The sequence below is a fragment of the Tyto alba genome, unplaced genomic scaffold, assembly GCF_018691265.1.
Source record: "Tyto alba isolate M040663 unplaced genomic scaffold, T.alba_DEE_v4.0 Super-Scaffold_2, whole genome shotgun sequence".
Lineage (NCBI taxonomy): Eukaryota > Metazoa > Chordata > Aves > Strigiformes > Tytonidae > Tyto > Tyto alba.
The window spans coordinates 65956677-65983100 of record NW_024881282.1 but is presented as its reverse complement, the minus strand read 5'-3'; the positions used below and the strand labels follow the sequence as shown (position 1 = coordinate 65983100).

At 37.4% G+C, this 26424-nt stretch overlaps 1 protein-coding gene across 1 annotated transcript in view; it reads left to right on the top strand.

The window, feature by feature from the left end:
- Positions 1 to 26424, top strand: part of ATP6AP1 (ATPase H+ transporting accessory protein 1) — a 54718-nt gene that overhangs the window by 24667 nt on the left and 3627 nt on the right. The window contains exons 7-9 of the mRNA XM_009973389.3: positions 16202 to 16443; positions 17047 to 17100; positions 24421 to 24658. Coding sequence (XP_009971691.2) covers positions 16202 to 16443; positions 17047 to 17100; positions 24421 to 24658 — 534 coding nt within the window. The remainder of the gene's footprint in view (positions 1 to 16201; positions 16444 to 17046; positions 17101 to 24420; positions 24659 to 26424) is intronic.

Genomic DNA, 26424 nt, shown 5'->3' with positions numbered 1-26424 from the left:
AGCTCCTCTCTTGTTTGTTGACTGTTCAGTTCATGACTCTGAGGAGGATAAACTGCAACAGGCACCCCACTGACTTCACAGCTTCTCATTAATGGAATGTTTTTAACCATTTAATATACCCAAACATTATATAATGAGAGCTTTCTTATGAACAAAATGTTAGAAAAATGCTTATAATGCCATTTGCAGGAGTTGGGGTTGTAGAGTTAATAACCCCATGAATCCTTGAATAAAGGAATTGCCTTATTCATTTACTCTTGTATTTTTTACATTTGAAGGAGCAATTATAGTTTGACATAGTATAATGAAGCATCAGCTCTTCCAACCTAAAAGAAGAAACAGCAGGAATTCCCCATCCTTTAGTCCTCTCCTCTCTTCACTTAAAGAATTTCATTATAATAAAAAATAAACTTTAACTTGTAGATGTAGAATATGCACTTTATTTCCTAGCTAACTCGGGGTTTTTTTACTTAATAGAGGTAGAGTCTTTTTAAATAATTACAAAAGAATTGCTTAAGGCTGGATGAAGCCAGTTAGCTTACACCCTAGAGGAAAAAGAAATGAATAAATTTAGCCAAATTATCTTGGAAATCGAATGCTAAGGATGTGAGAAATGCTTGTTAGCAATTCTGTATGATTCATTCCATGTGTTAGTGTGGAATTCAGGGAAATCGCCAAAAAATAGTTTTACCTTTAACCCTAGACTTTGCACTAGGGCATTAAAATTCCCTTATTTTAAGCATTTTTGTAACTTTAGCTTTTATTTTATATTAATGTTTTTGTATATATATGCTTATTCACTTCACTGGGAAATGAAGGGCAGCATGGAATGAAACTGTTATTCTTATCTAATCAAAACATTTTTTAATTTCTTTTCAGTTGCTAATTAACTTTTTAAGGCATAGGTGAAGCCTATACAGGTGTTCCATATACACCAAATTAGAAACTTGTATTTGTTTAAAACTAAAGACCAGGAAAACTGGTGTGAGGAGGGATGGTGGAGAAGAGTATAGGTGAGGATGAGTTCTGTCTTAGGAAAAAAACCAGGAATTGGTAAAATGTAGGTATAAAAATTGCAATGGATGCTCTTAAATATACAGTCATATAGGTAAAGGTCATAAACATAATAATTCAGAATAAAGCTAAAGGCATAAGGTTAAAATAAGATAGAATAAATGGAATGTGTAACTGTAAGCAAGCGTATTGATATGGCTTGTTGGTAGGCATGCTAAAAACATTCTGGAAAGAAAATGCTGAGGTAAATTTATTAGAATGACAGATCTATAAAGGTCTGTTGTTGTATCTTAAATGAAGTTTGGATTCAAGGAGACAAAGTATTTGGGGAATTTTAGAGTCCTATTCTAGGAACAGAGTCTTTGAAGATTGAGGCTGAACATAGCATCCAAGTGATATGACTTTAACCTAAAGATTGAAATGATCCCACTATCTGTGATTTGGTGAATTGCCCAGTAGGCTCCACTAATTATGTTGGCTGACACTGTTTGTATAGGGAATGTAAACTGTTTAAACACAACATATTAAAATCTCAAACTATATGTCAAAAAGCATTTTTGAAAAACTGCTTCTTTCTCCTCACCTTCCTCCCCACATGGAAACATCCCAAACTGTGTCATAATTAAAAAACAGAGTGAAAGAGGTGAGGCTACTAAAAGTAATAAATCAGTGTTTCAAAGAGCAAAGTCTTGTATGCATGCAGAAAATGAAAAGAAATATAAATTCTTGCAACTTTGGTGTAAAACCATATGGCAGACTTAAAGATATTCAGAGGAATAATGTGCAAAAGACATAAAAGCTATTAATAAAAACACATTAGACAGGAATTCTTTCGGAGGTCATTGAAACTAATAAAAAAGAGGAACTCAGAAAAATGAGTGGCAACACAAAGCCAAATGAGTCTGTGTGTTGATCGTTTCTGTGGTGGAACATAGAGAAATTCTCACTTCAAAATCTATTTTGGTAATCATCAAGCCTCAAAATCTTTTGCTGTTACTGAGGTGGTAGCAGAAGAAATTTCAGAATAAATAAATAAAATTAGTAGTAGCATATCACCAAGGTCAAATAATTTTCACCTGAGTTTAAACTAAAATAAGATAAGAAGCTGTCAGACTATCAATTGTCATGATTTCCAATGTACAATTAATAAATTATAATTTATATAATATATACATAACATTTATAAATTAGTTTGGCCTTAATCCCAGAGGAACACAAAGTGGCAAGTGTGACATTGGGTTTGAAAAAAGGCTCCATATCCTTGGTGAAATACAACAGGAATCCTACCTTCTGTATTAAAAAGATTAGTTGAAACTAAAGTAGTAAATATGTGGATATATGAAGAAAATATGATATGGATTTGGTGTTCTCTGGGAGGTATCATATACATAGGTAAAAGTGATCCTGTTGCTACAGTAAAAAAGGTTAAAAAGTGAAATTATTTTGGGGCAGAAATAAAAAATATAAAGGTAGGAAACAAAGGGTAAAAAGAAAAGATTGATGTTTACACTGGAGAGTAACTAACAGTGAGATTCTGTGGGGATTGATGTTGATGCCTGTGCTGTTCAACAGAGTTGTTGTTAGTGTGGAAAGGGGACTGAAATCCAAAGGTGCCAAAGTTTGCTGATGTACTGACAATCTGGAGAAACCACTCAGAGAACTGCGTTACTGGGTGATAAAATGACAGATGAAATCCAGTATGAAGGAAAGTAACACACATAAGAAAAACCTTAAATATGCATATTACACTGTGGCCAGTGGCTGTTATTTCTCAGAAGAGGGATTACGGTGTGGATGCGGGTGGGTCTCTTGGAGCATCCCAGCATTCAGCAGTGGGATGAATAGCGAGCAAAGTGTTACCAGTGATTTGGAAAGGAAGAGGGCAAAACAGCAAGCATCAATTCATTCACTAAGCCCTTGGTGACTGCAAGTCTGCCAGTGGAATAATGTGTGCGATTCTGACCATCTCATTTCCAAAGGGATACAGTAGAGCTGAAATATTTTAGTTAGGAAAAGTGACAATTCAAGAGGGAAATAATAGATAAAACCATCAATAACATAGACAGGCTAAACAGGAAATAATTTCTCACTGTCTCTGGCCAGTAGTCACGATTATCACCACTCACAGACCATAACACAGGAATTCAGGAGCACCAAATTCATTTAAAGAAACAAAATAAACTACTTTGTGGTGACAAAAATACATAGGATATTCCTTCCATCCTTTCTTCCTTCCTTTCTTCCATTAGTTCACCAAATCACCGAAATCTTTTACACATGTTCATTTGCAACCTTCAGCTCTGAAGGTTTCTAACCCAAAGATTACAGAAATCAAGGAGGGTATGCTGAGACAGATATCGTTTGTATTTACCCTTTTCTTATTTTTAGCTACCAGTTACTAACAATAGCACTGGCAGTGAGCTAGGTGGACCTTTGGTCTCACACAGTTTGGCTGTTCTTGTGTCTTGGTAGTGGAAGGTTGGGATAAAGACATAGCATTTCTCTGGGGCAGGAATGTAAAAGGTAATAGGTAACTTATTTAACTAAAGGCCATGAGCCAGAAGAGACAGCCAACAGGCTAAAGAAATCTCTACTAAAGGAAGCTCACAGACTTTCCTCCTCATGCCTGCCTATTAGGTTGTTATAGAAGTGCCACTTTTGAAGATGAAAATAATTGCCTGCTGTACGTAAAACATTGCTCTGCTGGCAACCAGGAAATCCATAACAAAAAGAGTGACTGCGTCAGCTGGAAATCAAGTAGGTAGTACCCTGAGCTTGATGCAGTTTTCCCTGCTTTCAGTGCAGTGAAGCTGTTGGATTCTCAAGATCCTTGTGATTAAGGTTCTGCAGGTGGCCACAGGGAACTCTGAATCCTTTCCCCAATCATTGCTACTGGTGAGCACAGAGACTAGTATCTTCACCACCTTCTCCAGACACCAAAGCCCATAGGCATGATCTTTTTCAGAGGCAGATGTACATTCCCATTTTTGAGGAAGCAAAGGGTTAGAAATGGGAAATGATCCCACCCACCCAGAGGATCACAGTGTATGTGTTTCCTCCCAACACATTCCTAAGGCTGATGAGCCAGGAGATCGGTATTGTGTGGCTAGGTACCTCCTGCACATGGTCAGAGCAGCATTGACCTAAACATCTACCTGTGGTACTTCTTTCCTTCCTTTCACTTGTAGGAAATTAAATGAATAAATCTGGTAAAAGAAGCAGCTGGTACAGCCACAGGAACCCCTGATGCACTAGCAAAAGCATTTATATCCTGCACCATTTGATTCCTATTGCAACCTCTGTTGCCTGTGCTCAAGGAATAGCTGTTAGAGGAACAAAAGCACACTTTATCAACACATGACATAAAAACTTGCCAATAATCAGTGAAATGCAGATCCCTGATCCTGAGAAGTGTGTGTGATCTGATGGCAGAATAACAAACCCCTAAGTTTTAGTGCATCCAATCCATAACACAGTTAAAACTAATTATAAGAAACTCATATTATTTCATTTTAGTCTCAACTGGCATATCATATTCTATATTTCTTTTCACTTTAGAAAAGAATTCATTCACTTCATGTAGTGCCACAGAATGTTTCAATTTTTAAAATTCAGTGTTTTGTGGTGGGAAGACATTTTGTTGTGCAGTTCTAGATCTGTTACGTTTATGCATGTAGTAGCTGTGTTTTTCTCTACTTTCTAACTCTTACCCTGTCTGTGATCCCCTAAAATATTAGACTATTTTCAAAGTTATCAGCTAATGATTTTCTGAAATTTGAAACAAGAAAGAGGGACAATCATTATTTATACATAGTTACTGTGCATATGCAGCCATTAAACTCATAAGTACAGAATACATGCCTCTAAAATTAGGATAGAGGATGATAATTTTTTTTGGTGTAATTTTCAAGCATATTTATGACTTTAACAGAGAAATATATCATTGCTTTAGTGGTGGATTGTTCTATTGAAATGTTCCCTCTAAAAGTTACTTTTATTAAATCCTACAGGCTTTTCCACAAAAATCTGTGAACGTGGAATTGCATGCAAGTCTCTGTTCACAAAGTTTGCACATTAGATCTCTAGCAGACAAAGATAAGAACTAGGACAGGGTGTTAATAAGTTGTTGACAGACGGTTATGGCAGTGTTTGTGTATTGAAATACAGATCTTATTTCTTTCTGAGGACTGTATTACCCCATCCCTTGTAGATATCAACTTTAAATTGAATTGGATTTCAATCACCTATCATATCTTTCTTTTTAGAAAGCTGTCCAATTAGAAAATTACAGAAACTTGCGGTGCTAATATCTTTTGAGGAAATAGCCCTGTACAGTCAGGCCTCTGTGCAGTCACCTGTGTTAGCACCAGCCAAGCTACAGCAGACCCAGAGGCAATGGTGGGAGGGCTCTGGGACTCACCAGTGGACCCCTGGACTCTTAGCTGTGGATGCTGCAAGAGAATAGGCAAATTTGCCCAGTATAAAGTTGACAAGTCTTTGTTCTGGGATCCAACCTAGCATCATAGCACTGTACTGATCCATGTAGGCTTACCAGCTCACTCCAAACTCACATGGGAATCTGTTGTTGGGTTGCTGTATGACATATGTCACTAGTAGACGAAAAAAAAAGATGAGAAACCCATCCTTTTCCTGACAAAATGTCATGGGTCTCTTATTTATTTTGTTAATGGAACTATTGCTGTAAAAACCATACATAACATGGTACCTGACATCAAATTTGTTATTAGATGGCATATTTTGTTCTTATTCTGTTCTTTTCATTTTACTAAAACCTCAGTGTTTACAGTTTTATTGAAACATTGCAGCTATTCTTCTGTGGTGGGATTTCTATTTTAGCCCAAATGATTAAGTGACTTCACAGATAGATATTTAATGAATCATAGAAAGTATCATTCTACATTTTAGTGCAGTATGTTATAAAAAATAAACCCCAAGTATTCTAACAGATAAGTGTCTCTGCCTCTGGGGCTTTCAGCCAAATCACTTGCAAAATCCAGGAACAGAATAAGGAGGGTATCTTGCCTTACATTGAGCAGAACTATTGCAAGGTGAATGTTGGATCCCTCACTGTTGAAAACTCTTTCCTCCTTGCCAGTATGTGATTTCCACATAAACCTAATGCTCTTCCTTGCTATTGCTCCAAAGTTTTTCTCAGGATCTGAACTGCCAGCAGGAGCAACTGACTGTGGTTGAACCAAAACCTGTCATTGAAGCTTGGCTATTGCATAGGAACAGCAACAGGCATCAAGTTGCTAACGCAATCCCACAGGAGTGCTAGAAGGAAGATGGTATTAGAAAAAATACCCCTCACCTTATAAAGTTCAGTTTTCCAAAGTTTAGTATCAAAGCATTATGACAAGGAGTCAGTAGCTACCAGCCACAGAGGTGGTAGTTACACCTAACTGCTGGCAAAGGTTGCATGTTTTGGTCTCATTTTGTTTGAGTTAATGGGATAGAGACTGGTGGGAGAAGAAGGAAATGATGAAATTGAAATTGATGACATTGCCTAAAATGTGTTAACTGGAAGAGTTAACTTAAGCTTGAAATACATATGTTTTGGGACAAACTTGGAAGAGTAAAAAGGGTTTATCAAGAGAAAAGAAAGCATGGTGATCTTCAAAAACCATAGATGTTATGTCTAAGGTTAGTTGTGTCTAGACTTTCTGATGTGGGTTTCATTTATATATATACCTTCTAGTTTACATACACTACTGTAGAAAAATTGAGTGGATACTGAGTGCAAACAGAGTAGATGGTAAGCAGCTTTTTATTGATTTTTGGTAAAAAAAAAAAATGCTTAACTTCCCTGTCAAAGAGATCCAGTTTGCTAGAATTATTGGCCTTTGTCTTTTGATTCAGAAAAACTAGGAAGACTGAACCAGACTCCCCTCACAAGTTCCTGAAATGCAAGCTCTGGATTTCTCTGTTTTCTCCAAAAGAGTTCTCACACACAGATGGAGATGCTGAAAGCAAAGAATGGTGCTGTCACACTAAACACAGTATTTTTACAGGGAGAATCTGACCATCTGAAAAACATACTGGTATTTAAACTGTGATTTATTACAGACAGACCTGAGGAATTGTAAGAGTAATGTGTAACTTTTTAAAGTTAAAAATACATTTCCTTGAAATATCAATAAAAATTTAAAGTGTAACATGTAATATTATCATCCTGTTCACACCTCCTTCTTCAAGTTAGGAAAAAAAAGGGGGACAGGCTACCCAGTTCTTCAGATTAGTCCTCCAAAGTGCTGCAGGATCAAAATATTAAGTGAAGGGAGAGAGACTTTTATGGATCTTCAGATTTTTAATTTCTCTGTGACTAGCCTACATCTGGGACAAACAGTGCTGGCAACTCTCCCGGTGCTGTGAGTAACACATTTTGGCTCTTGTCTGCATTTCTCAATTAGGTAATCCACCAGACCCTAACCTCAGTACAACCTTCGCTATATATCTATTTCCTCTTATTACAGCAGAGTCTCCTCATCCTTTTCCACATCTCCCATGGCAACTTGGATTCCACATATGGACATAAGAAAGTGCGGATAACAACCAGGTGGAATGGGTATACCCTTTAGCAGGGCTTCTTTTATCTTTACGGCAGAATTGTCTGAAAGAGGGCCCAAAATTTAATGTTAAAGCTGGGGAGCTTGGCATCAGCAAATATTCCTTGAGTAATACATCTGGCTGATTCCTTTCAGGATTAATTCTGGTTTACAATGAAAGCCCTTAATACATTTTTTTAAAATCTTTTTTATATTACGTTGAAAAATCTGATTAGTGAAAAGGGTGTAAATGAGTTTTAACACTCTGTAGATGACCGATCATTGCTTTCATTGGAATAATTGTATTTGGGTTATTTGTCTTAAGTGAAATTTAAGGTGGAGAATTAAGTGTTGCAGCTCCTTCCATTGATATTCCAGCTTATACATATTCTGTTTTACTTTCTAAAATCAAGATCTTTTTATAAGCTAATTCCTGCTCTTCCTTAAGTTAGTTGAAAAAGTTTGATATAAAAATCCATTAAAAGTTGGAGTGAGAAAATAACCGGAAAGATCAGAATTTTCTTCAGAGAATTGGGACTATTGTGGCATTTATGGATGTGTTTGTATGTCCTATACATGCAAAATTTCCTTGTGTCATTTTAAAGTCTTTCAAGCAGAATGATTGTCACAAGTGCTTCATCACAACACCTTCCTCTGCTCTTTCTGTCACTTGGATGGTCCCTGCTAACGCACTTGTCTCTGCACCATATTCAGTTGCACATTGTCACATTCTCTGTAAATGACAACCAAGAGATCTCTCATACCACCCAGTGCTGCAAAAAGACGGACCTATGAAGAGATATATCTAGCCATAAACACATAAGCTGACACTGCAGTTTGTGTTTACACAGGTCACTAAACTGAGCAGTATAATAAATATTGCAGTTTTATTGTCCCTTCTAAAAGAAGATCTCTAAGTGCTTGGTCATGACTTGGGTACTCTCCACAAGTCATAACAGTACTATTGGTTATAAAATAGAACATTATCTTTTACAGTGAGAACATTATCTTTTACAGTGAGATCATTATCTCTTACAGTGAGACTTATCTTTGACTCTAATGTTCATGTCCCAGCCTTGCTTTTGTGAAAAACCCTGGGAGATCCAGAACATTGTGTAGAGGCTGTCACAGTCCCTGAGCCATTTGGCCTGCTGGTGGAAGTATGCAAGGAGGGACAGGGGAGCCATCAGATGATAATGTGTGACAATAAGTTTGGTCACATATCTAGCAGATCACTAAAATGGTAGTAATCTTTATTAATAAATTATTGCTATTGACATAATGTACCTCATTCCTGTGCATTCTTTTTCCTCTGCTTTATCAGAATATTAATAAAGAAGGGGAAAAGAGATGAAGGATTCCTCTGGGCAAAGTGTCATGCCATTGACATTTATTCTGATGTCTTGGTTAGGCTTATGTTTGCTTTACAAATGTGCGAAATAGCACAGAATTCACTTCCATGTGATAGCAAGGAGTGGCCTAATGGTTCCTTACCAGCTGCTGAAGTGGAAGGGAAAAGGAGCAAGTATAGTGTTAAGGAAGAGACCATTTTCTGGAAGTTTAATGTCCAGTTTTTGTGAGGAGTCCATCCTAGTTTCAACAATGTAAACTTAATCCTGGTTTGAAACTGTTTTAATTTGTGTGTGCTTTTAAGTATGACTACTTTAAGCTCCTTCTCATGGTTCTCTTGTAAATACCCTCAGATCTGCCTTCTCCACCTAGATCTGCCTGTAGATCTATGCAGTCAGCAGGGAAAAGAACAAGTTTTGTGAGAAATTCTCCACTTCTAAGTATATTTCCACTCTAGTGTTTCTGTATAAGTGTATGTGTGAATGCAGGTATGTATGTGAACAATGCAAGTATCCAAGTCCATTCCTATGCCAAGTATTGTAATAGTTCGATTATGCAAGGATTTTGAATTAGATGATCTTTATTTTAAAGCATGTTTCTCTCTTTGCTTATAACTTTAGAACAAATTTTCTATTTTATGTTTCGCTAAAGAAAAGTGCATGACATACCTGCTTGTTTTTTCTGCATAGACTGGTGATTCTGGTCATTTAAAAGTTTCTACTTAGGAGAAAAGTCATTAATGTTGACAGGAAATATGTTTGAGTCAAAAATGTAAAGACTTGGCTCTCACAATCCTAAGAGTTCACTGTGGTTTATATATACATACAAAACTTGATTTTTCTAAGCAAGGTTTCTAAATTTTTCTGAATCTACTCAATGCACATCTTTACCTGCTCTATTTTGCTTTAAAGCTGTATTGTAGCTTTACCTCATGCTGTTTGCATTGAAGAGAATTAATGTGGAAGGAAAGAACAGTTTCAGAAATTGAATTCTAGTTCTGGTAACATCTGAAAACACAATTACTTGGGATTTGTGTAGTCTTTAGATATGTAAGTTTTACTGTATTATATGGAAGGTATAAAATTTTAAGTGATTTAGTATGAACATAAATTTCAAATTTGAAAAACTGCCTTGCAGTTTTGAAAACCTACCACCTTGAAGGAGATAGGTAAATGAGCAAGGAAGATGTATTCAAATGAGCTTCTGGTAATTCCTGATAAGCTAAGCACCTCCACTAGATATGTTTGGGGCATTCTGAGTTCAGCTAGGTCACCCTACAAACATCCCTGGTGGAAAATGCAGTTTAAACATCCTCTGGGCTCAGTTGCAGCAGAGCAGAAATTTTATCTCTGCCAGTTTTAGTTATAAAGAATGAAAGTCAAAATTAATTGCAGGTAGGTAAGGTCTTTTGCAACAGAGCACTAAAGACTGTAGTTGCTACATCAAAGCTTGCATTTGAATTTGAACTTACTCAAATTTTTTTGCTGCTCTGAACCAGTGGATTTTTTCAGTACTATGCCTAATTTAATATCTTTATAGGTGATGGACAGACAGTATCTCATTGTTCACATTTTGTACTGATAAGTCAATTCAAACAATAGGACTTGGAGAAAGTAGTAGGTAAAATATGTGTAGTTCTCCTGGTAGGCAGGAAAATACATCCTAACAAGATTGGGCCTCTGTATCTTTTGAAAACTAGGAATCTAGACTTTGTTGTTGATGAAGCAGCTTTCCTCATCCTGCATCCTACTCAGGTCATGCTAAGGTCTATATCTGTAGATGATTTAGGACAGAATCACACAGAATCACACAATAATTGAAGTTGGAAGTGACCTCTGGTTGTCATCTAGTCCAACCTCCCTGCTCAAGAGGGTTCACCCTGAGCCAGTTGCCCAGTACTATGTCCAGTCGGATTTTGAACATCTCTGAGAATGGAGACTCCACAACTTCTTTGGGCAACCTGTGTCAGTGCTTGGTCATCCTCACAGTAGAAGAAGCGTTTCCTTATGTTCAGACAGAATCTTCTGTATTTCATCTTGTGCCCACTGCCTCTGGTCCCATCACTGGGACACCGAAAAGAGCCTGGCTCCATCTTCTTTACAATCTCCCTTTTGGTAATTATACACAGTCTTGAGCCTTCTCTTCTCCAGGCTGGACAGTCCCAGCTCTTTCAGCTTTTTCACATAGGAGAGATGTTCCAGACCCTTCCTAATCCTTGTTGCCCTTTGTTGGACTCTCTCCAGTATGTTCATGTCTCTCTTGTACTGAGGAGACTAGAACTGGACCCAGCACTTCAGGTGTGATCTCACCAGTGCTGAGTAGAGGGGAAGGATCACACACCTTCGAACTGCTGGCAATACATTGCCTAATGCAGCCCAGGATACCGTTAGCCTCCTTTGTCACATTCCTGGCTCATGTTCAATTTAGAGTACACCAGCCTCTCCAGGCCCTTTTCTGCAAAGCTACTTTCCAGTCAGTTGGCTCCAGTGTGTACCAGTGCCCAGGGTTGTTCATCCCTAGGGGTAGGACACTGCAGTTCCTCTTCATGAGGTTCTGGTCAGCCCATTTCTTCAGCCTATGAACATCCCTCTGGATGGAAGCACAACTCTCTGGGGTATCAGAGGATGAATCCAGGACAAATCTAGTCTCCTCAATAAAACAGAGGAAGACAGTTTGAGATTTATATGGAGTGCAAGATTCACCAAATCTAGGGCCAACATTGAAATTATATTTTAAGATAGCCTAGAGGGAAAAAAAAAAAAAAAAAAAACCAAGACCCACAAAACATTAGAAATTATAAAAATATAGCCAGATCAAACTCTCAGAAATAGAGATAATTGGTAACTCTTTGCTCAGTGTTCTAGACTTTGACAGCTCAAAGCACTGTTATGCTACAGTCTTGCACTGACAGATGAATGAAGTAAATGTAATCAAATACATTCTTTCTATTTGTTATACATGTGGTTTTATGAACTTGACACTGCAAACAACATCTTTGTGGTTGTACCGAATTCTAATACTTACCTTTCCAGTTTTTGACCTTTAGCAGTGAGATACAAACAGCCATTGCCTGCACCACAGATTTGTGGCACAGTATCTTTCAAAAAAACTGATGTATTAGCAGGGGTGGTGATGATGCTGTCTGTAGTGAGGCCATGATGCTACATTAGTTAGAAAACATGGAGGAAAACTGACCTGTTTGCATGGGAAGGAAACTGAAATGGTAATTTCAGAAAAAAGGGATTTGAAATGTGCTGATACTTGGCTGGGATGTGAATTTTGAGTGGCTTCTGATGTGCCCCAGCCAAACCCCAGCAAGCAGCATGATCTGCTATTCTGCTGGGAGCAGCAGTCCTGCACTCAGCACACATCAGCCTCCTAGTGACATTTTTTAAATGATATAGAAAAAATATGGAACATAGAACATCTTGCATAAAAGATTGTGAAGATCCCCGTTAAAGCAAATAGAGAAAATGCAAGCGCACAGTCAACTTGGTGTCCTATCAAAAGAATTACTGGTGGTACATTATGGGTAAATGCAGTTCAAGCTACTAAAACCAGAATCTAGTTCAGATAGCAGGTATTTGTCTTTGGGGTGATATGGTAGCAGTTGCAGTGCTTGCCCTCCCCTCCTCGGACATTAGACCTCGTGATTCAGGCCATTGTAAGTGACCCAAAAAGATTCTTTGACCTTCCCTTTCACAATGTATTTTGAACTTTTGTCTATACCTGCACGGTCTAAATATTTTCAGGCTCTTTTCTGCATTTGTGAAGTTTAATACTATTAAGTGATATCTGGTTCTTATGCTGTACTTTTTTTTTTTTTTTTTTAATTGAAGCTAAGATTTTTATGTAGTTTTGTGAATCCAACAACTAGTTTAATCATGTTATGACTAAATTTGGAAAAATTACCATTTGTCATCTAAGTAGGGTAAATATTGTACAGTGTGAAGGCAGGGACTAGGCTAAGATACAACCTAAAAAGCAAAAGGGAGTGGACCATCCTTCCTCCTTACCTCCCTCCTTAAAAGTACAAAAAGACCTTCCCCTTCCTCTAGCTGTTACAATAAGAGCAACAGCTCCACAGAGACTATGTGGTCATAGATCCATACTGTCAAAAACGAAAAGGCGCAGCAAGCACCACCAGGACAGTTTTCTTATTCTTGATGTGCACATCTAAATATATCAATAAAAAGGTCAAGAAGTACAATACTGAAAAATAAGGCATAACCATCTGTTCAACTGATATCCAAAAATCCCGAGTTGAAACTAGTGTGAAATGTAGCCTGTTTCTATGGTTCATTACCATTCATCATTTCAGCCAATGAAAATTTTATTTTCCTGGTATTTTTTATTTTTCTCATTCAATTTACACTTGTTTGTGATTTCAAATATATAAAATGGCCCCAAATCTTTTTTCTTGTCTCTAGCCATTCTATCTTGGAACAGCCAACAAAACCCCAGCAATGACAACAAAACAAATTAATAATTTTGGATGTAAGGTTTGTTTGCTTTGAAAAATATCAGTATGTTTGTGCATCAAAATGTTGCCAGATCAGCCGTCTTTCTCCTTTCAAAGAGAGATGATTCTGAATTAGGAGGCTTGCAAAACAGATCAAAAGGAATAATTTTGCTCAGGCTACTTCCATTGCAGGTTCAGTTAGTAATTACAGTGTTCAATTCTGGTCTAGGACAATGGAAATGGTACCCTTTCTTTTCCCTACCTTATTTAATCAGGTGTTGTGATTGCTCACTGCATATCTGAGATCAAAAATGTCACTGATAAATCCAGAGGAACAAGACAGTGGCTCACACATCCCATGGTTCAGAATAGGTAAAGACAAAGGGGGCACTAAACAACAGAATAAAATACAGTTTATTGATTGACAACACTGCCACTATAGATTGTCCCTAAACAATCTAATTTGATTTATAAGAATTCAGTGTAAATATAATCCATTTCTCAAGGAAGTATCCTGTAATTTATAGTTTAGCATGAAATATATGTCATGGGGAGAATGATTTTAATTCAGTAAGCTCATTTTTGTCCAGCAACAAAAGAATAAGGAAATGTGCCTGAAACAGAGAGGAAGGGCTGTACTGGGGGAACCCTCAGCTTCCCACAGAAGGTCAGCTGGAAGGAGTAACTGCCATTTTCAGTGGGTCCCAGGTTGGGGTGATTCAGAGATCTTCCTTCCAGCCTCATGACTATATTTTCTTGACTCTCTGTGAGGTAAAGTTTTATGATTTCCAATGTGCTAAATTGCCTCACTCTCAGGTAGTTTAGAGAAATGTATCTCCAGGCTGAAGGGATGAATATATAGACTGGTGAGTGTTTGGGCCATTTCTCCAAAGAGTTGATACCGTCAGGCTCCCATCTAGTGTAGGTCTCCTGCCTGCCTGTAGTCATGCAAGTAAGGATAAAAGCTCTGGGCTGCACAGTCCATGACTGCCTGTGTTTTCAGTCACAAATATGACCAAACCAAAGCACACACTTAGAAATGTTTTTGGCAAGTTGTGTTACTGCCCTTCTTCAGCATGAGTAAAATGGGTTTGATCATGGGAAACTAGTGGCTTTGTTCATTCCTGACACCCCTTCTTCACAGGCAAACGCTCTTTTGGTTCATATGCTTTTTCAGAGACAAAAGAGAATCTTTATATGAGAGTCTCATGACAAAATACTGGCAGCAGAGCAAAAGAAATAAAGCAGTAGTCTCATGATTATATTCTAATAGCTTTCTTTTTATTTTAAGATACTTAAACCTAATCTTCCAAGTTAGTCCAATCATAGTCTCTAATGTAACATTGTTTTCAACTATTAGCAGGTGGGTTTTAAAGCCCTCTTTAGACGATACACGGGGCCCACATAGTGAAGTCAATTGTTAGACAGGATATAATTTAGACTTCAGCTCTTCCTCTCAGTTTGAAATAAAATGATTACATTTCAGGAGAGCCTAAGGGAAGATTAAAAGTTTTATATCAAAAGTTGAATATTTTCTTTTGTTGTACACTCTTCTTTTAAAGAAAATGGTATTAATTTAAAATAATGCATGTTCTGATGTATTTGAAAAGGCACTACTTTGAATTAAAAATAAATTCATAAAGTATGCATGTATGGGAGAGGAAGATTGCAATCTTCATTTGAGCATTTAGTCAAAGGTTTTTAACTCAGACCATCCTGCTTTGTTTGTAGAATGAGGTATCTGCAACGATTTGTTGTAAATAACAGATGGCCTGTAGCGTTTAGAGAGCAGCAGTTAAGGTGACAAAATCTTCTGGGGCCCCTCTTTACAGGCAGGTAATAAAGTGATATTACAGCCTCTGTTCCAGACTGGAAAATGGTCCTTGCCTGTCTTTAAACCCATTAAAAGTGGTTTCAGGCAATAGTTCTACATAATTACAGTTCTGGTAACCCCTGTGATGCCTCTCATTTCTTGTATCACAGTTATCCAAGGGCAGAGGCCACTTGTAGAACACAAAATCTAAGCTGATATGGTTCTTAAAAATAAATGGAATAGCCCAGATATGAACAGAGTAAGAAGTGAAGAGTAAGATATGAACAACAGGTTTACGTTATTGCCCAATAAGGTCCTCTAGTTTTTACCATTGATATCTATGGGGCTGTTTTGTCAAGGATGCCCTGAGGGTATTTGTAAAAAGGCATTACCCATCAAAGGGAATTCCTGGAAACATCATAAAAGGAAATGTATATATGCAGTGGAGTCTCTTATAGGAGTTCACCATATCAGCTAAATGAGCATAGATGTTTTTCCACAAGCCATCGGAAGGATCTAAATATAACACTGCTGTAGTTAAGTAGCCTGCTTTCATGCCTGCTAAAAGGATGAGTGCAAAAACTGTTATTGTTACTGAGGCGGCGGTCACTGAACGGGCAAGTTGAAGTTTTCTTATTTTATTGCAGAAAAATATTAATTTCTTTCAGTACAATCTTCTGTAAAAAAAAAAAAAATTCTTCTACCTGTTAGCACTAATGCATACTACTATTTTAAGGCAACATTAGCAACATGGTTTTATGTTCATTTGCCTAATGTGCTTGGTTTCACATGTGGACAGCTGACCATAGGAACCTAGGTTAACACCATCTCATTTGCCTCCATACTGCCAATTAAATAGATAAACAATAATAAATATTGAGGTTGACTGAGGATTTAAGAAGGAAGGGTGCTCGTAGTACAGAATGCTGAAGGTCTGTGTTCAATTGATACTATTTCTTGCAAAGGAGATGAATTGTTGATGTGCTGTTATTCCAGATTTCTGGACGAACTGATGTAGTGTGGAGATTAAGACGACAATTAATGGCCACTGAGGAAGAAGACAGTTTATCATATCCTCCTCTGAATGTGACCACTGGAAATAATATATGCATCCTTTTTTATGCTAGAAATTTCAGCCTCAAAGCCACCAATTTAGTTTTTATAGATTTGACAAATGCAACATTTGTAACCCAGAATGTGGATATTTCTTCCTCTAAGTGCTCAGACATCAACACAACGTGAGTAGTACAAGAAACTTCATATCATAATACATGTGATTCTGAAAGCTAATCAGAAACTGTGCAATGTCAAGTTAATACTAATTTAATTTTCTTCTTCTAAAGCATCCAAAATAAAAAAATACTAAGTTGGATATTCTTAGAAGAAAAAGATGGAGTCAAGACCACAAAAGTTGTTCAGATGAAGCTTCTTTATTTTCACATTTTTTTTCCTCTTACATTCATTAATTCCTTATTTATTTATATTTGGTCCAAACAGGTTTTCTTGTGCCCAATCTTACAGAGAAATCTCCACTGGCATTAATGAGATCATCATTTCATTGTAAAATTCCCTTGAAGGGGAGTATTGCCAGTTACTAGGTAGTAATTCAGCTGGAAGTATGTTAATGAAACATGATCTCTGTTTTCCTTTATTTTGAAGCACCTGCTCTTGGGTAAAAAAAGCTATGGAAATATTTTGTCATATATTTTTGTGTACTGAACCTTTGCTATATGACTTTTGTAATTGCCTATTGATTTAGAATATTCCCTCCGATTGAAATGTCACAATGATCTAATTAAAGCTGACTACTCTAACATTAAAAATATGTTTCTTATTCTTAGACTGTCATTAAAATACACAAAGCCAGTGAATGGAATCAGCAGCCTAGAGATAAGGTAACTTATGATTTATTCTTAAATAGATCTTTGTGATGTACAAAACCTGTTTGCAAATTAGGACCAAAAAAAATAAGTGGAATTAAGTGAAAATGTTTTTGAAATGATGATTTGGTTTCTGTTCTGAGAAGTTACTATACAGGAGAACAATCGTACAATCTTTATATAGAGAATATGTTAATATGCTCAGGTAAAGTTCTGAAAAAGTGGTGTAGGCAAATAACTATACTGTAAGATACTTGTATGTGAAACATCCTGTTTTGCTATTAGGATCAGACCACGATCCTGTCTCAGGGAAATCTAACTGTGATTTGTAAACAGATCTAGGGGTTAAATTCTACTTGCGTGACCAGGGTTGTATTTAGTCCTAATGTGGATTATTAGGGTACCCTGTTGGAGCTAGTTTGTGGCTAATGCGGAGTGCAAAAACTCATCATTCTTCTGCTCCATGGATGGTGACAAGATGATGTTTCTCCTACCATGAGAAGATGGAAGAAAATTTAAGGAATGGGAAGACTTGGGATGAAAAGTCAAAGGGAGAACTTAGTTATTGCTCTCACTAGTGGATTATAGGGATGGGGAAAGTATCTGCTACTGTTTGAGGGGTCTCATACAGCTGCTGGTCCACAAACCTCAGTTTTTTCCTCAGCAGCAGGAACAGCTATTTAAATTATTTTCTTAAGCTCTGGCAAAGATAATATGGCCTGCTTTTTTTATTTAGGTACTTCAGTTAATTGCAGAAACTTATTTGGGAAGAACTCAGGCCAGGGAAATTGTACTGAATTAGATTTGCATTTATCAGAGGATGAACTGGATGTTTACTTGGCCAGCGGGAGGACAAATGACTTTTGCCATCAAAAATGCTTTTGACGTCTTGAATAAAGGAAATTGAAATCCAAGGAACCCAAAGAGAGGAAGTTCAAAGTAATAATGTAGAAGACAATCAGAGCTTGAACAACATTATGTTAAGAGAGTAAGAGGCACATGGCACCAATATGATAAGCACAAATGAATAAATACCATTATTTACAGTGAGATAGAAGGACATTCTATATTTAGGTAAAAGGACCCACCCAGAAGGACTTGTGCTGAAGAGATTCAGTGATGTGTTTGGAGTTGTATTTGAAGTGCACAAAGACACTGGCAGTCATCATCATAGACCGTAATAGGTGGCAAAAAACCAAATGTGCTTTGTGTTTTAACATCTCTCCCCTCCAAGTATGTAGAGCTTTGTGAAAGAACATCATGTACAGATAAGGTTGCTGTTAGTATAGTATTTTTACTTTTCTGAATTTTGTAGTTAGCTGTCTATAGGATCCTTGAGACTTGTCCTTGATGATGGAGTCAATCATTTCTTGGTTTCAATACTGTAAAATTATCAAAGGGGCATGCTTCTCACTGAACACCATGGGGAATTAAGGAAACATTTTCCTTAGATCCTATTCCAAAAACTCTGTTCTCAGACCAAGACTCTGCCCAACTTGTGTCTTTACTTTTACTCCTGGTCACAAAATAACACTTTCTCTAGTACTGTCCTGGTGCTTCTCTGTCTACTCTCTGCTGCTCCTATCTCACTCTCATACAGACAAACCCACCAAAACAGTGCCTTGGATTCTCATTCTGCATCTTTGCTCATACTAGTGCAGGTTTAGCTGCACTCCTGTAATGTCTTTCTGCATGAGTGAATATGGTTGCTTTCTACATTTGTCCTGAATGTGATCATCCTCAACATAATACCATGCTTTCTAGTAAAATGACAGTTCCAAGAAAGTAATATGAATCATAAAGCACTTGAAAATCCTATGGAGCATGACACTCCGCTGCAAAACTAGATACCAAGTTAATTGATAGATCTTAGAGGAGTTGTTTTCTTTGAAGTAGTCAATAGATTTTGCTCAACTATACAACAGCAAATTGCAAACCTTAGGATGCTACTACAGAAAAAAAATAGATTGGCAGTTGAAAAATTTATGTTAGATTTTGATTACTTCAGCAGGTATAAGAAGATCAAATGTGATGTTAGTGCATGCATATGGACTTAATGAGGATTATTCAGATTTATGTTTTGTCATTTGTTAAAATCTTATCATTTTAATTAATTACTGGAAGAAAACTTTAATGTGGTCATGAATCCAAGGTGCATCTGAAGAGAAGAAATTTAAAGCAACTCTGCAGACAGACTCACTGTAAATTGAAGAACATCAGTACAAAAGGTGAATAGTTCATGTTTTCTCTTATTCTGGAATATTTTTTTACATCCTTTGATCCTATTGTAGTGAAGGCAGAAAAACTCAAAAAGTTTCTCTTGACCTGTGCTTCTACTCGAATATATTATAACTAAATACCCAAATGCATAAACAGCCCTTGAAACTGGGATAAGAAACTCAGGCTTCACAATAGGTGAGGACTTGAAAAGAAACTAGGTGAAGTCCTAACTGTTGTCATGCCCAGCAAGTAATTAAAATAGTATAGACTGACTGTGTTTTGCAGGAGAATTTGATTTATTCCATTGGTCTAGGTGTGATCCAGGTTTTTAATAGTTCCTCAGGGTTTTTAGACACAAAAATGCCTAGATTTATTATTTTTCATATGTGACACAAGTGTTTAGAAGTAAAGAGTGGCACAGAGGAAGAAGGTGGGAGGTGGCTTCCAGGGTAGTCATTGCTTGGGCATTTACCGTCCATTGGCCTGTTTGTGGGAGGTAAGAGTGTGATTACTTCTGTACCACTTTTTTTTTTTTTTCTTTCTTTCATTTATTAAACTGTCTTTAACTCAACTCACAAGTTTCCTAATTTTTGCTCTTTTTATTCTCCCCCTGTCCTGTTGGGAACAGGGAGAGACCAAGCAGCTGCATGGGTGCTGGGCTGCTGGCTGTCATCAACCCACAACACCTCAGAAGCCTTTGTAAAGATAACTTTCTGCTAAAGACACACCTGGTTACTTGTGTTGTTTTCTATTGGATTATCTATTGATTTAAGAGACAGTTGTGCCATTTTAGGCCTCTATTAGCTACATAATACAATATAGCATGGCATATAATGCAAATAATAAGATATACTCAACAGAACCAGAACAATTCATTGATCTTTTCATGATTCAGGAACACTTTATTCACCTTGTTGATCTCAGCATGTCTATTGTCAAGAGCTTCTAAAACCCACAGAGATACATTGCAACTTCTGTTTTCCCCTTCTGGTTCACTTTGATTACATTTCTTGTTCAAGGTGATTCCTTGGTAAAATTACATTCTGCCTCAATAAACAGAACACAAGCAGGGTAAAGAGTTGGGAAGGAACAGAGCTTAGAGCCATGACTACATTTTTTTCCCTTGTAAAAGCCATTTACTTAGGTGGAGAGCATCCCTTGAAGACAGAAAGTGACACCAGAGAGGACCACATTCAAATACACCAATTTATTCGTCAATAAAAGGGGCTCTAAGTTCAGTAGCATGAATTGTATCCAGAGTCTGCCCTTACCTCCACCAGTCTATCACCTTGTGATGAGCAGCTAATCTTATCCCACCTCCTCCTAGCAGCTGCAACAGCTGCTTCATCCTATGCAAACTGCCATCTCCCCCTCTCTCTCTCTCCAAAAAGTGCAGCATTCCAATTCATCCTCGTGTATTTGCCATTGAGAGGTGAGCTGTTTGGATGTGGTTGTGGAGTGTTCCTGGTTGTGATAGTTTTGGAAAAGTGAACTACTGCTGCAGCACTAGGGGTAGGAGCAGTGGGAAGTAGTTTTTGGTGGGAGAAGCATCATCTCAGCTCTCTCAGCAGCTGATGACATTCAGCTTTCAAGCACCTGTTTGTCATCTTCTCTGTGAAAAGGTGTCAAAGTGGATGAAAGAGCAGAGCATTAGTATTTTCCTCACATTGATAAGTACTTGACTGTTGCTCATAACATGTGTAGAATAGAATTGACCAAGAACTATGTTTTAAAGTCATTTACCTAACAGTTGTGTTTCTCTTTGAATCTTTGAAACAGTAATAATTCCAGCTAGCTTCTTTTTCAGAAATATCTCTCTTTGTAATGAATAGCTACGAGACAGTGATCAGTAACAGGTGGTGGCATTTAAACTTCTCTAGGTTATCTGTCACAAAGGGATTCTGGCCTATGACCAGGAATTGTTTGTGCCACAATATATGAAGTACATAATGTCTGTGTGAAAGTTTGCTTCCTGTATTGGCTCTAATGTTTAATAGGAACACAGCATTTCCTACTGAAAATAAAGGTACTTTCAGTTCTGTGGATAAAATAATAAAATGAATCACAGAATCATAGAATGGTTTCGGTTGGAAGGGACCTTAAAGATCATGCAGTTCCAACCCCCCTGTCATGGGCAGGGACACCTTCCCCTAGACCAGGTTGCTCAAAGCCCTGTCCAACATGGCCTTGAACACTTCCAGGGAGGGGGCAGACACCTCTCTGGGCAACCTGTTCCAGTGTCTCACCACCCTCACAGAAAAGAATTTCTTCATTATATCTAATCTAAATCTACCCTCTTTCAGTTTAAATCTGTTACCTTTTTTTCTGATCTCTACACTCCCGGATGGAGAGTCCCTGCCCATCTTTCCTGTAGGCCCCCTTTAAGTACTGGAAGGCCGCTATATGGTCTCCCTGGAGCCTTCTCCAGGATGAACAACCCCAACTCTCTCAGCCTGCCCTCATAAGGGAGGTGCTCCAGCCCCCTGATTATCTTCGTGGCCTCCTCTGGAACTGCCCGAGCAGGTCTACGTCCTTCTTGTGTTGGGGACCTCAGAGCTGGACACAGCACTCCAGGTGGGGTCTCACAAGAGCAGAGTAGAGGGGGAAAATCACCTCCCTTCCACCTGTTGGCCACACTTCTCTTGTTGTAACCCAGGATACAGATGGCTTTCTGGACTGTGAGCGCACATTGCTGGCTCATAGTCAGTTTTCCATCTGTTACTAGCCCCAGGTCCTTCTCCTTAGGGCTGCTCTGAATCCACTCATGGCCCAGCCTGTATTTGTGTTTGGGATTGCCTCAACCCATGCGCAGGACCTTGCACTTGGCCTTGTTGAACTTCATGAGGTTTGCATGAGCCCACCTCTCAAGCCTGTCATGGTCACCTAGTTATCTCTCATCATCATTCATTTGCTATAGCATACTCATTCTATTTGTTATTTTCTCATCTGAGAAAATATTAAACTAAATGCAGTAATTCTACTGATTTTTGTTGTTTCAATGTCTTTTTTGTAATTTAATGAGTTATGGTTGTATCAATTATTAGTTAGGCGCATGCTTGTTGGACACTATCATCTATCAGTTGTTTGGAAAAATATTAAGGATAAAAGACTGTATTGCTAAGTTAACCACGCTCAACTAGTTCACTAATTAGAACCTTAATTCTTATAAATCTACAAGTAAAATAAAATTTATCTTTGGTGTAATGTGAAGAAACAGAGTTCTCTTGGATGTCACTTTAGACTGCACACACATACATAGCCTTATAAAACTTGTTTTTTCATATCTTCAGACTGCAAAGAATTTCCTTGTTTACCACTTTTCTTATCTTGTCAGCAGAAGTACAGAGCACACCCAACATCTGTGGTTGGAACAAACATTTAAGTAAACAGGCCTTCAGCTAGTACCTATAGCATTGCTAAAGACACCATGGAAATTCTGTTCAGAGTCTGCTGCATTGTATACCAGGAAAAGACTTGTTTCTTCTGGTAATTAATATCTAGGCTAATACATGTTTGAATTTTGTAACTTTATAACAGTAGAATATTTTTCATAAATACTTGTGAATGTGTACTAGATGAAATGCAATTTTTTTTTTTTTTCACTGTTGCTTGCAGCTGAATGTTGTATGGAAAGAGATGTTTAGGCTCAAAAGGTAAGGAATGCCTTAAGACAAAACAACCTTTTCTCACTTGAATGAAACTTTGCGTTTTAGGGTCCCTTCCAAGCATTTTGAAACTCTTGAGGCTTATGAAGTTACATGAATCCAAAGCCACAGATTATTTAAAAAAATAATAATAATAAAAAAAAGGCTCAGTTACTGTAGCAACCTAACCCATCAAATTTTATGTGTTACTCCTAAGGAGCCTTGCTTGTGTTGAGTTTAGACTCTGTGCTATATGGATGACATGCTACTGAAAGCAACTGATTTGAACAAACAACAGAGAATATTCTCTCTATATATACATATACCCTATAGAACATAAAATATTCTATATTGTGCCACATTTATAGATGACTGCTTATTTTTCAAACCTGTCATAATTGCATCTATGTATTATCCCAAATTTTAAAATCCACATACAGTGTTACCCGTTGTGGATAGACATATTAGGCTATTTTATTTTGTAGCAAGTCTCACTTATTGCTAGAAGGATTCCTCTTCTAAATTCTTTGTGGTTATCAATAAGCAAAAAAAATCTTCAGCAAACTATATAGAGCAATACATACATAGACCAAGTAGGGTTAAAGTATTAAGCAACATACAATAAGTAGAAAAGTTTATCATTTCCTTATGAGATAACTTGATCACATAAAAGTAAGTGGGTAAAAAGTGTTAAAGACTAGGACATAGTCCTGATCTGTAAAGGATCAGGATGTACTTCTGGATGTTCTCAATTATTTTTGCTTCAGAACATTTGGGAGGTGTTCAGATTGCAGTGGTAGTAGCATATATATAAATCAAATGATTATAAACTACTGGAAACTGCTACAATACCACACATACACAGACCTCTTCAAAATGAGAAAATATTTGTGCCTAACCCACTACAAATTGGGAAACTAGGGTTGATGACTCTTCCCCACCCTCCAGTGAGCGAAAACTCTGTCTTCTGCTGCAAATTCAGAGACTTGCAAAGGCATCTGAGCCAAGGAAGAATTGCAATGATAAATCAGAATGGTTATCATGCCTGTACCTATCATAAAAGCAATTTTCAAAAAATCCCATAAAATATTTATTGAGAGCCACTGCAGACCTACTGACAGTCTCTCAGATTCTGCTCCACTGATTATAAACTTTTGGTAACTGATGAAATACTGCACTGGCAGAAGCCCTTGAAGAATGAAATTGCATTTGCTCCTTGCCTGCCACAGCTATGGAAAGATGCGCTTGTGAAGTGAAACTCTAAGAAGTAGAAAAAACATATTCATAGAGTCTCTTCACTTATGAACAATCCCAAGATAAGATGCCAACTGTGATGTTTACAGCTAGTAATAGTGAACCTTTATCTGCCACCAATACTTTATCAAATTAATATTAAGTTTTTCCTTCTGTTATTTCAATTTTTTCCTTCTGACATTTAGACTTTTTTTCTTTCCCTCTGTTGTCTTTCTAGGTTTTTAATAACCAACAAGTTCTATGAAGGCTCAGCTAGAAATTGGTCTACCTTAGATTCAGTTGAGATTGTACAAGATGGTGAAAAGTTTGCTAAATTTAATGTTTCTGCCATGTCTGCTCCTGTGGAGTATTCATTTTATTGTCAGCTGGTGGGAACAAGCAATCTCTATCCTGCAAGGCTGATTCCAACCAACAATGAGGCAAAAAACTGGGATGTTTTTATTTCCAGGTTGCAAGTGAGTACACATTGCCATTTCAGAGATAATTTCAAGAACTATTACTTGTTATTGTAGATGCTGAACAACACACATTCATAATGCCCTTACTTTCATTTCAGCCTGAGGGAAAATGTAAAAGAAAAGCTGTTCCCCCTAGGTCAGCTATTCAGTAAAGGGGTGAAAAAGACAGCAGTTACTGAACAATAAGAATAAGAAAGCACAGCTTTGAAAAACAAAAAGCTATGAGGTTGTCCACAGAAAAGAAAAGCTAACAAACTCAAATGCGCTTAATCAGGCAAAGAATGACTAAGTCCTCATGCCTATTTAATGAATTGGGCTGCTATTGGAAACATGTGGATGGCTTTATGCTGCTTACTTTGTCTTTATTCGATTCCTTTGGACTTTGTTTACCTAGGAAAGTACATCTTAGTGTGGTTACTGTTTTCAGTGACATAGACTGTCTGTACTCCTACAGACAGAAACAAAGCCGGGTGCAATTAGATTTAATGGAAGGTTTGCCATGGACATCAGTTAGAAGCAATACTAAGTCCTGAATGATCCAGAAGGAAAGCAGCTGTCTTCTTTTTTTTTTTTTTTCTTTTAAATGAGGCATAGATTTTCTGTGTTTTTAGTGCAGACTACATATGTGAGGTGTAGATGATTGCGTTTATTATTTTGAGCATTCATCTTAGGAGAATCACATCAACATTTATATCTTAAAACAATATTGCACTAAGAGATCTCTGATTAGAGAGATCATGGAAATTATAGGAATAATTCCAAACTAGACTCTGTCAAAGATGAGCTAACCCCGTGATAAAGGAATACAAATACTGATATAATTGTATTTATGATTTTGATAACAAACCAAATCTCAGTAATCTGAGTCCAGATTTTACATTTGTACTTAAACAATGTAAACATCAAAGAAAATGATGCTGAGATTCATTTTCCACAAATTCCACGGTCAAGTCCCACAGTTTTTTGAGAAGCAATGTAGCAATACACACCAATGTTGTGAAGGTTCCTCCTGGTGGTATTTTTTACAGAAAGGCCCAAAAATACCTGAGTCCACACAATTGTACTTTGCCTAGTCAACTCTTTGAAGTCAGACTTTGGCATCACTAGTCTATGAAAGTGCATGGGCTATGAAAATACAAAGCATCCACTTACAACATATCTTTTCCTTGAATTTCTATATACATTGATACTGCTGCTTTCTTAAAGCTTAGAGAGAGGCCTTGCTCCATCCTTAGTAGGCATCCTTTCATTGGGGTCTTGATCAAGAGTAGAAGTAGCAGGTTTCCCACCTTCCTTATTGATTTGGAGCAGGAGCTGCTTCTACTATTCAGACAACAGAACTTCCAGTTCCCCTTGGGAAAGACCTTTTTCTCTGATCAAGTTCTGGGCATGGAATACAACCTGAAAATTCCTGTTCTGATATTTTCTGTTGTGTGAGAAAAAAAGAAAGTCACCCTTCTGGGCTCATTTCTATGTTCTATCTGAAGTAGATCATACCTTTCCCCATATCTTCCACATATACGTAGTAAAATCTGATTGATTTCAGTACCAGTCTTTGTTCTAAACCTCATTAGAATGAGGTTTAGAAACCCCTAGGCTCTTCTGCATGGTGAAAAAAGCACATGGGATTTGCTTAGTGGTTGTAACCAGCACAAAATCTTGTTGCTGAAACTGAGGAACATGCTTTTCATGTCAATGTGGTGCAATGAATTAGCAAACCAGGATCAAATGCCAATCTAGCTGGTACAATTGCACTTTGCAAT